The following is a 12,386-nucleotide window of genomic DNA, read 5'->3' on the forward strand; positions in this document are numbered from 1 at the left end:
TTGAGGATTTTTTTTTGAGGAAACAACATAAGTTGATTTTATTCAGTTAAGCCTAATAAATCGGCTTGAAGTACATCATGAAATTGTGGAGGAATATCCTCAATCCAAACTAAAAAATCTGGAATGCCAGCGGCATGTCTAGCCAAATTATGAGCTAAATTATTACATTCTCTCTTTGCATGAGAGTAAAGTAATTTTTCAAAACGTTGGGACAACTGTTTTGCATCCTTAATGAGCAAACCCAATGGTACTAGCAGCCTTTCTTCCTCCATTAACCCTCTAATAACAGTCAACGAATCACCCTCCAAGATGGCTTGTTTCACTCCCACGTCCAGTGCAAAAGAAAGAGCCCAGCCCGCTGCTTTCGCCTCAATATCATCACTGCATAATTCTTGGTGCACCGGTTTTGAGCAGGATGCAATCACTAGTCCTTGGTGGTCTCTTATCACAACGCTTATGCCTAACTTCTTAACATGTGGGAAGACAGCACCATCAAAGTTTATTTTGAAGAGCTCAGATGGTGGTGGCCTCCAACGTGTTTTGGGACGGTGAGTTTGCTGCACTGGTGTAGGTGGACATACTTGCCTAGCATGGTATTTAGTGAGCCAAGTCTTCGAGAGGTTAGGAATCTGCTGTAGTGAGTTCGCTGGTTGAGGCGAACTCGGTTCCGCTGGTTCTAGATTGTCCAAGCTGTGACTGCGAAGAGCTCGAGATGGTGGTTGTTTTTAATTAACCACAATAATAGCTCTTTGAATGTCACGAACTGAGTTGAAACCTGAAAACTCCATAGCTCCAAATCTGACCACACCGAGTCTAATTCATGGCAAGACCACAAAGCGTGCAAGGCGTCTTCTGGATGGGCATGGCATCTGACACACACTGAATCTGCTGTGATGGTTCGACAGAACAACGCCTTCTTCGTAGGCATAGCCTCATGGCAAGCACGCCATAGCATCGTTTTCACCTTAGGAGGAACTCGCATGGATCACACTACATTCCACAGTTGCTTCTCATCATTTGTAGACACCCGTTGTTCACCATTTAGTTCCTCTTCCATTTTTAAGAATCTGTAACCGGTCTTGCAATTGTATTGTTTGTTGCTTGAGTGAGGCCAGAACAGGACATCCTCTGATGCTTCATTGCTTAAGGGAATAGTATTAATCAAGTTAGCTTCCTCTGTGTTAAATAGCCCGTATAACATCTCTTCATTCCACTGCCTCCTATTTGGGTCGATAAGGATATCCACTTTAGAGTTCTCCAATTCAGCCAATGTATAGGATGACACATGTGGAGGGTGCTTTCTTGGCAACCAATGATCTTGCCAAATTCTGATTTTTTTTCCCATCACCAACTCTCCACCTAGCCCCCCTTTGAATAACATCCCTCCCTATAAGTATACTCCTCCAAGCATAAGATCCCATTCTTGAATCCTTGGCCTCCATAATCGTTGTGTTTGGAAAAAATCGAGCCTTGAAAACTTTGTAGAATAGGGAATTGTGATTATGCAAAAGACGCCACGCTTGCTTTGCTAGCAATGAATCATTGAACTTTGCTAAGTCTCTAAAGCCCATGCCACCCACTCTTTGGCCTTGGTCAAGTCATCCCATTTAACCCAATGGATCTTCCACCAATCGCCTCGTTGTCCCCAAAATTTTTTTTAATCATGGCCTCAATTTCATTACATAGGCCCATTGGAATTTTGAAACATCCTATTGTATGTGTGGGAATGGCTTGGATGACTGATTTTATCAATACCTCCCTTCCTGCTTGTGAGTGTAACTTTCCTTTCCATCCTTGAATTTTCTGCTACACTCGCTCCTTAATGTAATTGAAGCTTGCTTTTTTTTCCTTTCCCCACAAAAGATGGTAGACCCAAGTACTTTTTGTATTGCATAATTTTTGGTACACCCCATGCTTCTTTAATTTGGTCCTTTATGGCACCATTAGTTGCTTTGTTGAAGAAAAGTGTCGTCTTGCTTCTGTTTATTTTTTGACTGGAAGCAACTTCATAGACATTCAAAATATCCAACACTTTGCCACACTCCTCCATTGTTGCCCTGCAAAAAAGGAGACTATCATCTGTAAACAACAAATGTGTTAGTTTTGGGCCTCTTCTACATAGGGAGAAGCCATGGATATCCCCATTCCCTTCTGCTTTTTTGATCAGCCCATTCAACCCTTCAGTGCAAAGTAGAAATAGGAAAGGGGAAATAGGGTCGTCTTGCCTAATACCCCTTGTTGGGTGAATCATACCACAAGGTTCTCCATTCACCAAAACTGAGTATGTTACAATTTTTACACACAACATAATTAGATTTATCCATCCTTCATTGAACCCCAACCTCCTCATTATTACTTCCAAAAAAGGCCATTCCACCCTATCACATGTCTTACTCATATCAAGTTTAATAACCATGTAGCCATGACAGCCAGATTTATATCTTTTCAAACAAGTTTAACAGGAAAGGGGAAATAGGGTCGCCTTGCCTAATACCCCTTGTTGGGTAAATCATACCACAAGGTTCTCCATTCACCAAAACTGAGTATGTAATAGTTTTTACACACAACATAATCAGATTTATCCATCCTTCATTGAACCCCAACCTCCTCATTATTCCTTCCAAAAAAGGTCATTCCACCCTATCATATGTCTTACTCATATCAAGTTTAATAGTCATGTAGCCATGATAGCCAGATTTATATCTTTTCAAATAATGTAAGGTCTCAAATGCCACCATTATATTATTAGAAATATGTCTATCTTTGGTGAAGGCAGATTGGTGTTCTGTAATGATGGAAGGTAAAACTTGTTTTAAACGGTTGGCTAAAACTTTTGAGAAAATTTTATACAACACGTTACACAAGCTAATAGGGCGAAATTGGTGGGCATGTTTAGGGGAGCTAGTTTTAGGGATCAGTGTGATAAAAGTATGGTTAAGAGAAAGCGGCAATGTACCTGAGTTTAGCCACATGAGGACGGAGGAGGTAACATCATGACTAACCGTTCCCCAAAAGTGTTGATAGAATAATGGTGGCATTCCGTCTGGACCAGGGGCTTTAAGGGGAGCCATTTGTTGCAAGGCTACTTCAACTTCATGTATTTCAAATCTTTGGCTTAGTAGGTCATTCATCTCCTCAGTAATCACCCTAGGTACACACTCTCACACCTGTGAAGACTTCGTTGGACCTGTAGAAGTGAAGAGTGATTGGTAGTAACTTATAAGAATTTCTGTAATGTCTTCCAGGTCGGTCTTCTATGAACCCTCTTCATCTCTCATACCTTCTATCAAATTTTTTCGGTATCTTTTCGTAGCACAACTATGAAAATACCTCAAATTTTTATCACCTTCCCTTGCCCATAATAGTCTTGACCTCTGAGCCCACATTGTAGCCTCCTTATCACGCCACTCTTCAATTTCTTTTTTAAATATTCGAACCCTAGTATTGTCACCCCTTAGGATAGCCTCCTCTTCAGCCTTTGGTAGAAGTTTTTTTAATTTTTCCAACTCCCGTCTCACATTCCCAAACACATTCTTATCCCACCAACTCAAATCCCTACCACATTTTTCAACTCTACTTAAAATCCCATTCATAGGTTCGGATTCACACCTATTCCACACGGCTTCAACAATTTCAGAACAACCAGGATTCAACAACCACATTTCTTCAAACCGAAACACTTTCTTTCTTTTAGGAGGATCCAATCCCAAAAGTACAGCGAGGATTGGGTTGTGATTCGAGGAATCACACCGTAAATGCTGAACCCTCGTACCAAGAAATTTTAAAAACCAATTGTTGGTGGCCAAACCTCAATCTAATCACTCCCAAATTGAGTTGCCATTGTCAAAGTGTCTAGCCCATGTAAATTTTGGTTCTACATAACCCAAATCCATAAATCCGCATTCGTCTAACACTTCTCTAAACAATTGCATTTGATTATGGGGTCTTAATGCTCCTCCCACCTTCTCATCTTGTCTAATTATCTCATTAAAGTCCCCAAAACATAACCAAGGGATTTCAAATTGAGAATTGAGATACTTGAGTTTCTCCCATGCTTCTGACCTTCTTGCTGTTTCAGGTTCACCATAGAATCCGGTTAAATGCCATTCGTTTTCTGAACCCCTATCTATGATAGCATCAATATAATATTTGCATGATCCCACTACTGTCAGATTTATTGAAGACTTCCAAAACAGAGCCAAACCACCACCTCTACCTTCCTTTGGAACCACCCATCAATGATCGTGTTCTATGCTTCGTTGTACAATCTCCAGCCTTGCATCATCTGTAAGTGTCTCGGCCATAAACATTACAGAGGGATCTTTTGCTCGTGTGATTTCCACAAGCTCTCTCCCTGTACATAGGTTCCTAAGCTCACGACAGTTCCAAGCTAGGCAACTCATTGCTCTTGGCGGGGCTGAATTTTAGCCTCCGCCAATATACTAGATGCTTCGTCACCATTTTGAGAAATCTAAAGCCGCTTTAAAGATGCCTCCACTTGGTCACCTGAATTCACATGCTTGCTCTTCTTCCCTGTAATTTTTTCTGTTTGTGTTTTCTGAATTTGGGTGGCCGGCCTAGACCTGCGTGTCCAAGAAGGGAGGACACATTTTGCAAGGGTAGAAACCCTATCAGGCACGTGGTTGTTTTTTGAATTGTTTCCTTGAATTGGATTCTCACAATTAAGTCCCTCACGTGACTTTGATTCCACCTCATAAGTTTTTTCCTTTCCTGACACCTCAGCCTTGTAAGTTGTAACCTTCTTCTAATTCCACCGTTTCAACACTTCTGGACTTCTCTGCATTGTTGGCTTCTTCTGGCAAGTCATTAAGTGCAGACTTATGTGCGTGCGTGATAGGTGGGATTGCGGCATTAATGGGTTGTAAATTGCTGTGACCGTTGCACATTGATTGTGAATTAACTCTCGACCTATAACGGTTCACAGCTTGTGGTTCCCTCTCCGGCATGGTGATCGGCTCTGAATGGTGGGGCTGTGCTAGTCTGTCTTTCTCCATCGGAGTGCCATCTTTTCTGAGGCTGGTTTTCTTTATGTTCGAATAATAGCCCCACACATAAACTGTGTGTCTTTTGGATACCACAAATGGCTGTGCTAGCAGACTAGGCTTGAACTCCCTCTGCTCACTCTTAAGGGTCCCTTCACTTTCAATCCAAAGCTCGCAGTCTCGATCGTCATGTGTGAGGCAACCACACCAGTAGCAAATATTGGGTAATCTTTCATACTTAAAAGAAATCCACACTTGCTTCTCATCATTCAAGGAAACTAGGCGACCCCAACATATTGGCATTGTTATATCCATTGCGACTTTAACCCGAATAAAGTTGCCCCATTTTAAAGTTTTGGATCTGATTGACTGATAACCTCCCCTACGACTCCACATATTTTTTCTGTTGCTACAATAATCATATACTTAATTGGGAGTCCATGGACTTGCACCCGAAAGGTGGTCCTATCAAACTTGATATCCTCCAACGGTAAATCATGGTCATAATGTTGCATGACCACCAAGTGCTTATCGAAGCTCCATGGTTCACTACTGAGAATTCTGTCAACCTCTTCTTTAGTGTCAAAGGAAAATAGTATTTCATGATCTCCAATCTTTTGAATCCCAAAGCCATCTTTTGCTCGCCACAAAGGAGTGAAAGTCCTTGCTATCGAGTCAACATTGATAGCTCTCTTCGTTGTGAATTTGGCAGCAATGGAGAATTGTTTGACACTCTCTTCTGCTGTTAGAGAACAGCCCGGGCCTTCCCTTTTTGATAGAGAAAGGTGTTTCCAGGATTGTGCCAGATCATCTATAGACTTTGTTTTCCAAACTCACCTCTCAAAAATTGTTTCCCAAACCCCTTGGAAAAAACCCAATAAGCCTAGGAGTACACATGGAACTCCAAGGAACCTAACAGCTCCTTCACAAGAAGGGACAATCTATTCTACAGTGCAAGAAAGTTAGAGCTCAGACCCTGTACTCTCAAGCAGCAGAGAAACTTTTTACTATGTGCAACTTTTTAATTGCACGTTGATATTACAAATTATCTTTGTAACGTACATTAATTGAGGATTTAAGCTCAGATGTTTACAATAATAATGCCGGGCTATTGACACTATTGTTCAACATTAATTGGCCCAAAATCTGGCAACAAGACTTTCTTTCTTTTGCACTTGCATAAAGATCATAATCAGATTTGAGGATCGTTGAACGGTTTGTCTTTTCATGGTTGCTGACACTACAAATAAATTTTCTCAAAAAAAAAAAAAAAAAAAGGTACAAAATACTAATTACAAAAAGAGCTGTGACGGACAACCTAGTAAAACTACTTGCCTTATTAAGAGGTCGTGGACAAATATAGTCCACAAATGCATCCCTGAATTCCCGTCACTCATTCACCAACAATACTCCAAATTAGTCTAAACTAAAACCCCCTCTCCAAGCAACAACAATCCAGAGAAAACTCACCCCATTATTCTCTAAATCTATATAAAGATACCATTAGTATCAGTCCCTCTATAACCAATTCTTCAAGATGGGTATGGTGTTGGGAAAGATCAGTGTTGAAACCCCAAAATACAAAGTGATCCAAGCCTTAGCTGATTATGAAATCCGCATGTATGCACCTTCAGTCATAGCTGAAGTCACATATGACCCAACACAATTCAAGGGCAACAAAGATGGTGGCTTTACTGTATTGGCCAATTACATTGGTGCCTTAGGCAATCCTCAGAACACTAAGCCTGAAAAGATTGCAATGACTGCACCAGTGATAACAAAGGCCCCAGAAAGCTCAGCTGAAAAGATTGCCATGACAGCTCCAGTTGTGACCAAGGCTGGTGGGGATGAGGAGAGTAAGAGGGTGACTATGCAATTTTTGTTGCCAGAGAAGTACCAGAAGGCGGAGGAGGCGCCAAAGCCGGTGGATGAGAGAGTGGTGATAAGAGAGGAAGGGGAGAGGAAGTATGGGGTGGTGAAGTTTGGGGGAGTAGCAACTGAGGAAGTGGTGAAGGAAAAGGTGGAGAAGCTTAAGCAGAGCTTGGAGAGAGATGGGTACAAGATAATTGGGGAGTTCTTGTTGGCAAGGTATAACCCACCTTGGACTTTGCCTCCATTCAGGACCAACGAGGTTATGATCCCAATTGAGTGAGGTTTGAAGCCTAATGTTTATGTAGTAGGAGCTGTTGAGTTTTTTTCTGTTTCTTTTGTCTACTGGTTCAGTGTTCATGTTTGAGATTGTAACTCAGGTGGTGATGTAATAAGTATTGGGATTTGAATAAAATGCATCGTCAACTGTTGTATCTTAATAGCCAAGTTGTTGATCTTCTCTGCTCCCTGGGGGAATTTTTTTTTTGATAAGTAAGAGTGATATATATACGAAAGGTTACTCTATGCCTGAAAAAATACAGAGCAACCCAGGAGATACAAGAAGAAGAAAACAAAGAGAAACAAAGGCAACAAGTAAATTACTAAAAGAAAAGGGAGCAAAGAAAAGAAGGAAAGGAATCACTAGACGTGAGTCCCCACGCGCGAGACCAATCAAAGAGAGTTCCACTAAAAAAACAAGCAACTAATCACTAGAGCTATCCAAATCCTCAAAAGTCCTCCGGTTTCGCTCCTTCCAAATACACCAAAGGATGCATAGCGGGACTAAATTCCAGATTTGAGATGAATGCTTCCCCAGCCAATTCCACCAACCAAAAAGCAATTCAGGAATCGATCTAGGCATAACCCAGGCCAAACCAAAAGTTATAAAAACAAAGCTCCATAACCGGTAGGCCATTTCACAATGAAGAAGAAGGTGATCTACCGTCTCTCCACAATGACGGCACATAATGTACCAATCCACAAAATCCAATCTCCTCAATCTCAGATTATCTCCCGTTAGGATCTTATTCCAAGCTACACACCAAACAAAAAAAGAAACTCGCCTTGGGGCCTTTACTCTCCAAATAGCTTTCCAAGGAAAGATAGTTGAAGGAGAATTTCTTAATTTGTTATAGTACGACCGGATGTCAAAAGCTCCATTAGGCTTCAATTTCCATCTCATCCGATCTCCAACATCCATAGGAGGGGTTATAGCACCCAACATACGAAGAAACCGCAGCCCTTCATCCATCTCCCAATCATTAAAAAATCTACTAAACCGAACATTCCAAAATCTTCCATCCTCCGCCCCCTGCCTAAGCAAAGAAGCTTCAACAGAAGCCTCCTTCGCAATGGAAATGCCATACAACCTTGGAAAAGCCAATTGAAAAGGTTGATCCCCATGCCACCCATCCTGCCAAAACCTCACTCTATTCCCCAATCCAACCACAAACTGACAATTTTTGCTGAAATCCTCCCAACACATGCGGATGCTTCTCCACAAACCACACCCATGAGCTCCCCTACCCAGCTTTGAGGTCCATCCCCCCCATTCTTCCCTATATTTTGAAGCTACAACCCGCCTCCATAGCCGACCTTCTTCCTTTCCAAACCGCCACAACCATTTCCCCAACAAAGCCTATTAAAGGTAGTGAGTTTCCTGATCCCTAAGCCACCATTGGTTATAGGCGCACAAACTTTGTCCCAACCAACCAAATGAATCTTGCTCTCTCCCCAAAGGAAATCCCTTTGCAACTTTTCAATTTTATTAGCCACATGAGTAGGAATAGTGAATAGCGATAGAAAGTAAGTCGGAAGACTAGAAAGCGTACTCTTGAGAAGCATCAAACGACCCCCCTTAGACAAGTACAACTTCTTCCACCCAGATAATTTCCGCTTAATCTTTTCCAAAATTGTATTCCAAATTAAAGGGGAATTGTGAGGAGCCCCCAGTGGCATGCCAAGATACAACATAAGTAAAGATCCAACTCTGCAGCCCAATATATCAACCAGAGCATGCACATCACCAACCTCCCCTATAGGAACCATTTCGCTCTTATGCACATTGACCTTCAAACCCGTTACCGCCTGAAAACTAAGGAGCAACAACCGAATATGAAGAATTTGCTCCACATCTGCATCACAAAAGAGGATGGTATCATCTGCAAATAAGAGATGTGAAACACGTTCCCCACCATCCCTCCTACCTCCAAGATCAAAACCACGAATCAAGCCAGCTCCCTCCATTCTCCTTAACATCCTACTAAACACCTCCATCAAGATCAAAAACAGCATAGGAGATAGCGGATCTCCTTGTCTTAAACCCCTTGAGCTACCAAAGAAATCAGCTGGGGACCCATTAACCAAAACAGAGAACTGAATTGTGGATATACAAGAACGTATCCACTTACACCACTTCACTCCAAAACCCATCCTATTTAGCAGATACAACAAAGCCTCCCAATTCACATGATCATAGGCTTTCTCCATATTGAGCTTACAAAAGACTCTAGGAACCCTACTCTTCCCACGACTATCCACACACTCATTCGCAATGAGAACCGAGTCAAGGATTTGTCTCCCACCCACAAAGCTGTTTGATTCTCAGAAATCAACTGATCTAAAACCACTCTCAAGCGATTTGCCAGGACCTTAACCAAGATTTTATACACACTCCCCACCAAGCTAATAGGTCGAAAATCTCTAATATTGGAAGCATCATTCTTTTTAGGAATTAAAGCAATGAAGGTCGCATTAAGGGATTTTTCAAACTTGCAATGATGGAAAAACTCTTCAAAGACCGCTAGGACATCTTTCTCTACTATCATCCAGCAATGATGATAGAACGCCATAGTAAACCCATCCGGACCTGGAGCTTTGTCCCCTTCCAAACCCCTAACAACTTGAAGAATCTCCTCTCTCTCAAATTTCCTTTCAAGCCAAACCCTCTCTCTATTCTCGATACGATCAAATTCCAAACCCTCCACTAAAGGGCTCCACTCCTCAGTCTCCTTGTACAAATTTTTATAAAATTGTACAACTTGATAAGTTACCTCGGAAGCCTCTTCAAAAACCACCCAATCCACCTCCAAGGTCCTTAAGTGATTGGATCGTCTGTGGGAATTAGCCATTTTGTGAAAAAATTTGGTGTTATTATCCCCTTCTTTGATACATAACATCCTAGATTTTTGTCTCCAGGAAATTTCTTCTAAGGAAAGAAGATGCTCCATTTGGGACCTCAAACCAGCCCTATGAACTTTCTCCCCATCAGAGAGACCAAAATCTCCCTCCTTAGCATCTAATGTTATCAATTCCTCCAGTAATTGCTTCTTTTGACGCGCTACATTACCAAACTCTCGGCGATTCCATTGCACAATGTCCTCTTTGAGAGCCTTTAATTTTTTCGCAAGCACAAAGCTAGGAGTACCTACAAAGGAATATTGATTCCACCAGGTTTGAACCCTATCCACAAAACCTTCCGACTTCAACCACATATTTTATAATCTGAATGGACTTTTCCCCCTTGCCATTCCCCCTGCCTCCAAGAGAATTGGACTGTGGTCTGAAACAGTACGGGGTAAAATCCTTTGAGAAACATCTGGAAAATGATCCTCCCAATCAGGAGTGACCAAAGCTCTGTCAATCCTAGACATCATTGGTTGATCAAAACCACTGGACCAAGTAAAGCTACCTCCTTCCAAAGGCAAATCAACCAAGTTAAGATCCTCAACAAATTCAGAAAATTTCTCCATAGCCGTGGAAAAACGGGTCTTGCCCCTACGCTCGCTAGGAAAACGGACTATATTAAAGTCCCCAAAACAGCACCACGGAATCCTCCAACACTGCTGAACTCCCACTAACTCATCCCACATGAGACCCCTCTCAACATTCTCATTTGGACCATAGACGCCTGAGCAAGCCCAAATAAACTCGTCCCCCACCCCTTTCCACTTTATCGACACTGAGAATGTACCAACCATAATCTCCAGCTTATCCAAAACCCTTTTGTCCCACATAAGCAAAATACCACCAGTAGTCCGGTCCGCCTCCAACACAGCCCAGTCCACATATGGGCAACCCCACAGACTACAAACCAGCTGACGATTCATGCTCGCAATTTTTGTCTCTTGTAAACAAACAACATCACACTTCCACTCCCGCAACAAGTTCTTCACCACAAGGCGTTTCTGAGGGTCATTTAAACCTTTAACGTTCCACGAAATCATTTTTATCTTCATAAACACTAAAAAATCCCCAGCTACAAGCAACATCACAAGACCACCCTCTATCTTTTGTCATAATTCACCGAAGAAATCAGGTTTTGTAGCTTTCTGCATCCCTTATTTTTGGACTTAGCCACCTTTTTACTGCCCATTATTTTCCTGTGTAACACATTGGCTGCCTCCATCTCTGCTTCAAGCCGTAACAGAGAAATGCACAATTTCTCATGTCGCGTCATAGATAACCCAACCAATTTACTAAAACCAGGAATTCTGTGTTTCACCCACCCAGATATATCTATGTTATTCTCAATACTAAAAACCTCATCAACCTCCTCCAACTCTGCCAAGGTTGTCGGTGCACTCGGATCGAATATTTGCAGAGGAAAGGCAACTGACAAGTTTGTATCAACAGCTGCTTCCTCCACAAGCATAACCTCCCCAGGAAGGCATAGTTCAATGCTAAAAGAAGAATTAACCTCCTGACCCACTGCCCCCAAGCCCCTTGGTCCAGCTCGCACCATCTCCAGAAAGAAGTCAGGGAGAAGAGGTCCTAACGACCGTGGCACTATATTGAGAGACACTGTCCTCATTCCTTCAGAAAATATCCCACTCGACAGCGAAATGGCACCGAAGGTGTTATTCCGGTCAGAGCTCAGCCTGAAGACCATCGCCGGAGGGGATCCGGCACACCCCGCCACTCCTACCGGTGGCTCGCAGCGCCGATGAAGCGGACCCACCAGAACCCCGGTGCGACGCATCACCTGTACCGTCAAAACAGGGCTCGTCGGAGGCTCCGAAGACACCGACAGACACAAACCACCCTTATCGGCCTGAACCTGTACCTTCGGCGACCACACAAAACCTCCGGCCACCTGCGACGGCGTTACAAGGGTCGTCGGACTCGCTCATGGACACACCCCATCCTTCTCGTGCTTATCGGCTGAGTGTAAGGGCTCAACACTCTTAACGGAAGATTCCCCAGGCTCAAAGGAGATTGGGCTTTTAAGCTGTGGGCCTAAACCAGACTCACTACCAGTCAGTTGGGCCACCAACTTATTAGGGCCCAAACCCAGACCCACCTTACCCTGATGCAAATCCTTGCCAGCCCGTGAAACCCATTTATGCTTCTAATCTCTCCCCTTCTTCCTGTCCAAGGAAACCCGCCTCCTCCCCATCACGTCAACTTCCACGATAAGATTTCTCCCTGTCCAGCATGGTCTCCTTACATCACTCCTTTTCCTATTGTCATAGGCTTTTGCATTCAAATTGAAGCTTGGGAAACGTATCCTAC

At 42.8% G+C, this 12,386-nt stretch overlaps 2 protein-coding genes across 2 annotated transcripts; one reads left to right on the top strand and one right to left on the bottom strand.

Annotated features, from left to right (window-relative positions):
* Positions 1-38: 38 nt before the first annotated feature.
* On the bottom strand, positions 39-982 carry LOC142608772 (uncharacterized). The gene is made up of 2 exons (XM_075780453.1): positions 735-982; positions 39-585 (listed from the first exon to the last, which is right to left on the bottom strand). The coding sequence occupies exons 1-2, from the start codon at positions 980-982 to the stop codon at positions 39-41; spliced, it is 795 nt and encodes a 264-aa protein (XP_075636568.1).
* Positions 983-6,402: 5,420 nt separating this feature from the next.
* LOC142609987 (heme-binding-like protein At3g10130, chloroplastic) lies at positions 6,403-7,312 on the top strand. The gene has a single exon (XM_075781708.1). It carries the CDS (start codon positions 6,541-6,543, stop codon positions 7,153-7,155), a length of 615 nt encoding a protein of 204 aa, XP_075637823.1. The 5' UTR covers positions 6,403-6,540; the 3' UTR covers positions 7,156-7,312.
* The last annotated feature ends 5,074 nt before the right edge of the window (positions 7,313-12,386 follow it).

This window comes from Castanea sativa, chromosome 9 (genome assembly GCF_040712315.1).
Source record: "Castanea sativa cultivar Marrone di Chiusa Pesio chromosome 9, ASM4071231v1".
Classification (NCBI taxonomy): domain Eukaryota; kingdom Viridiplantae; phylum Streptophyta; class Magnoliopsida; order Fagales; family Fagaceae; genus Castanea; species Castanea sativa.

Coding starts and splice junctions, on each gene's coding strand:
- LOC142608772 (XM_075780453.1), bottom strand. CDS start 982: ATGCGAGTTCCTCCTAAGGTGAAAACGATGCTATGGCGTGCTTGCCAT. Junction 586..734: donor TTCAAAGAGCTATTATTGTG/GTTAATTAAAAA, acceptor ATACCATGCTAG/GCAAGTATGTCCACCTACAC.
- LOC142609987 (XM_075781708.1), top strand. CDS start 6,541: ATGGGTATGGTGTTGGGAAAGATCAGTGTTGAAACCCCAAAATACAAA.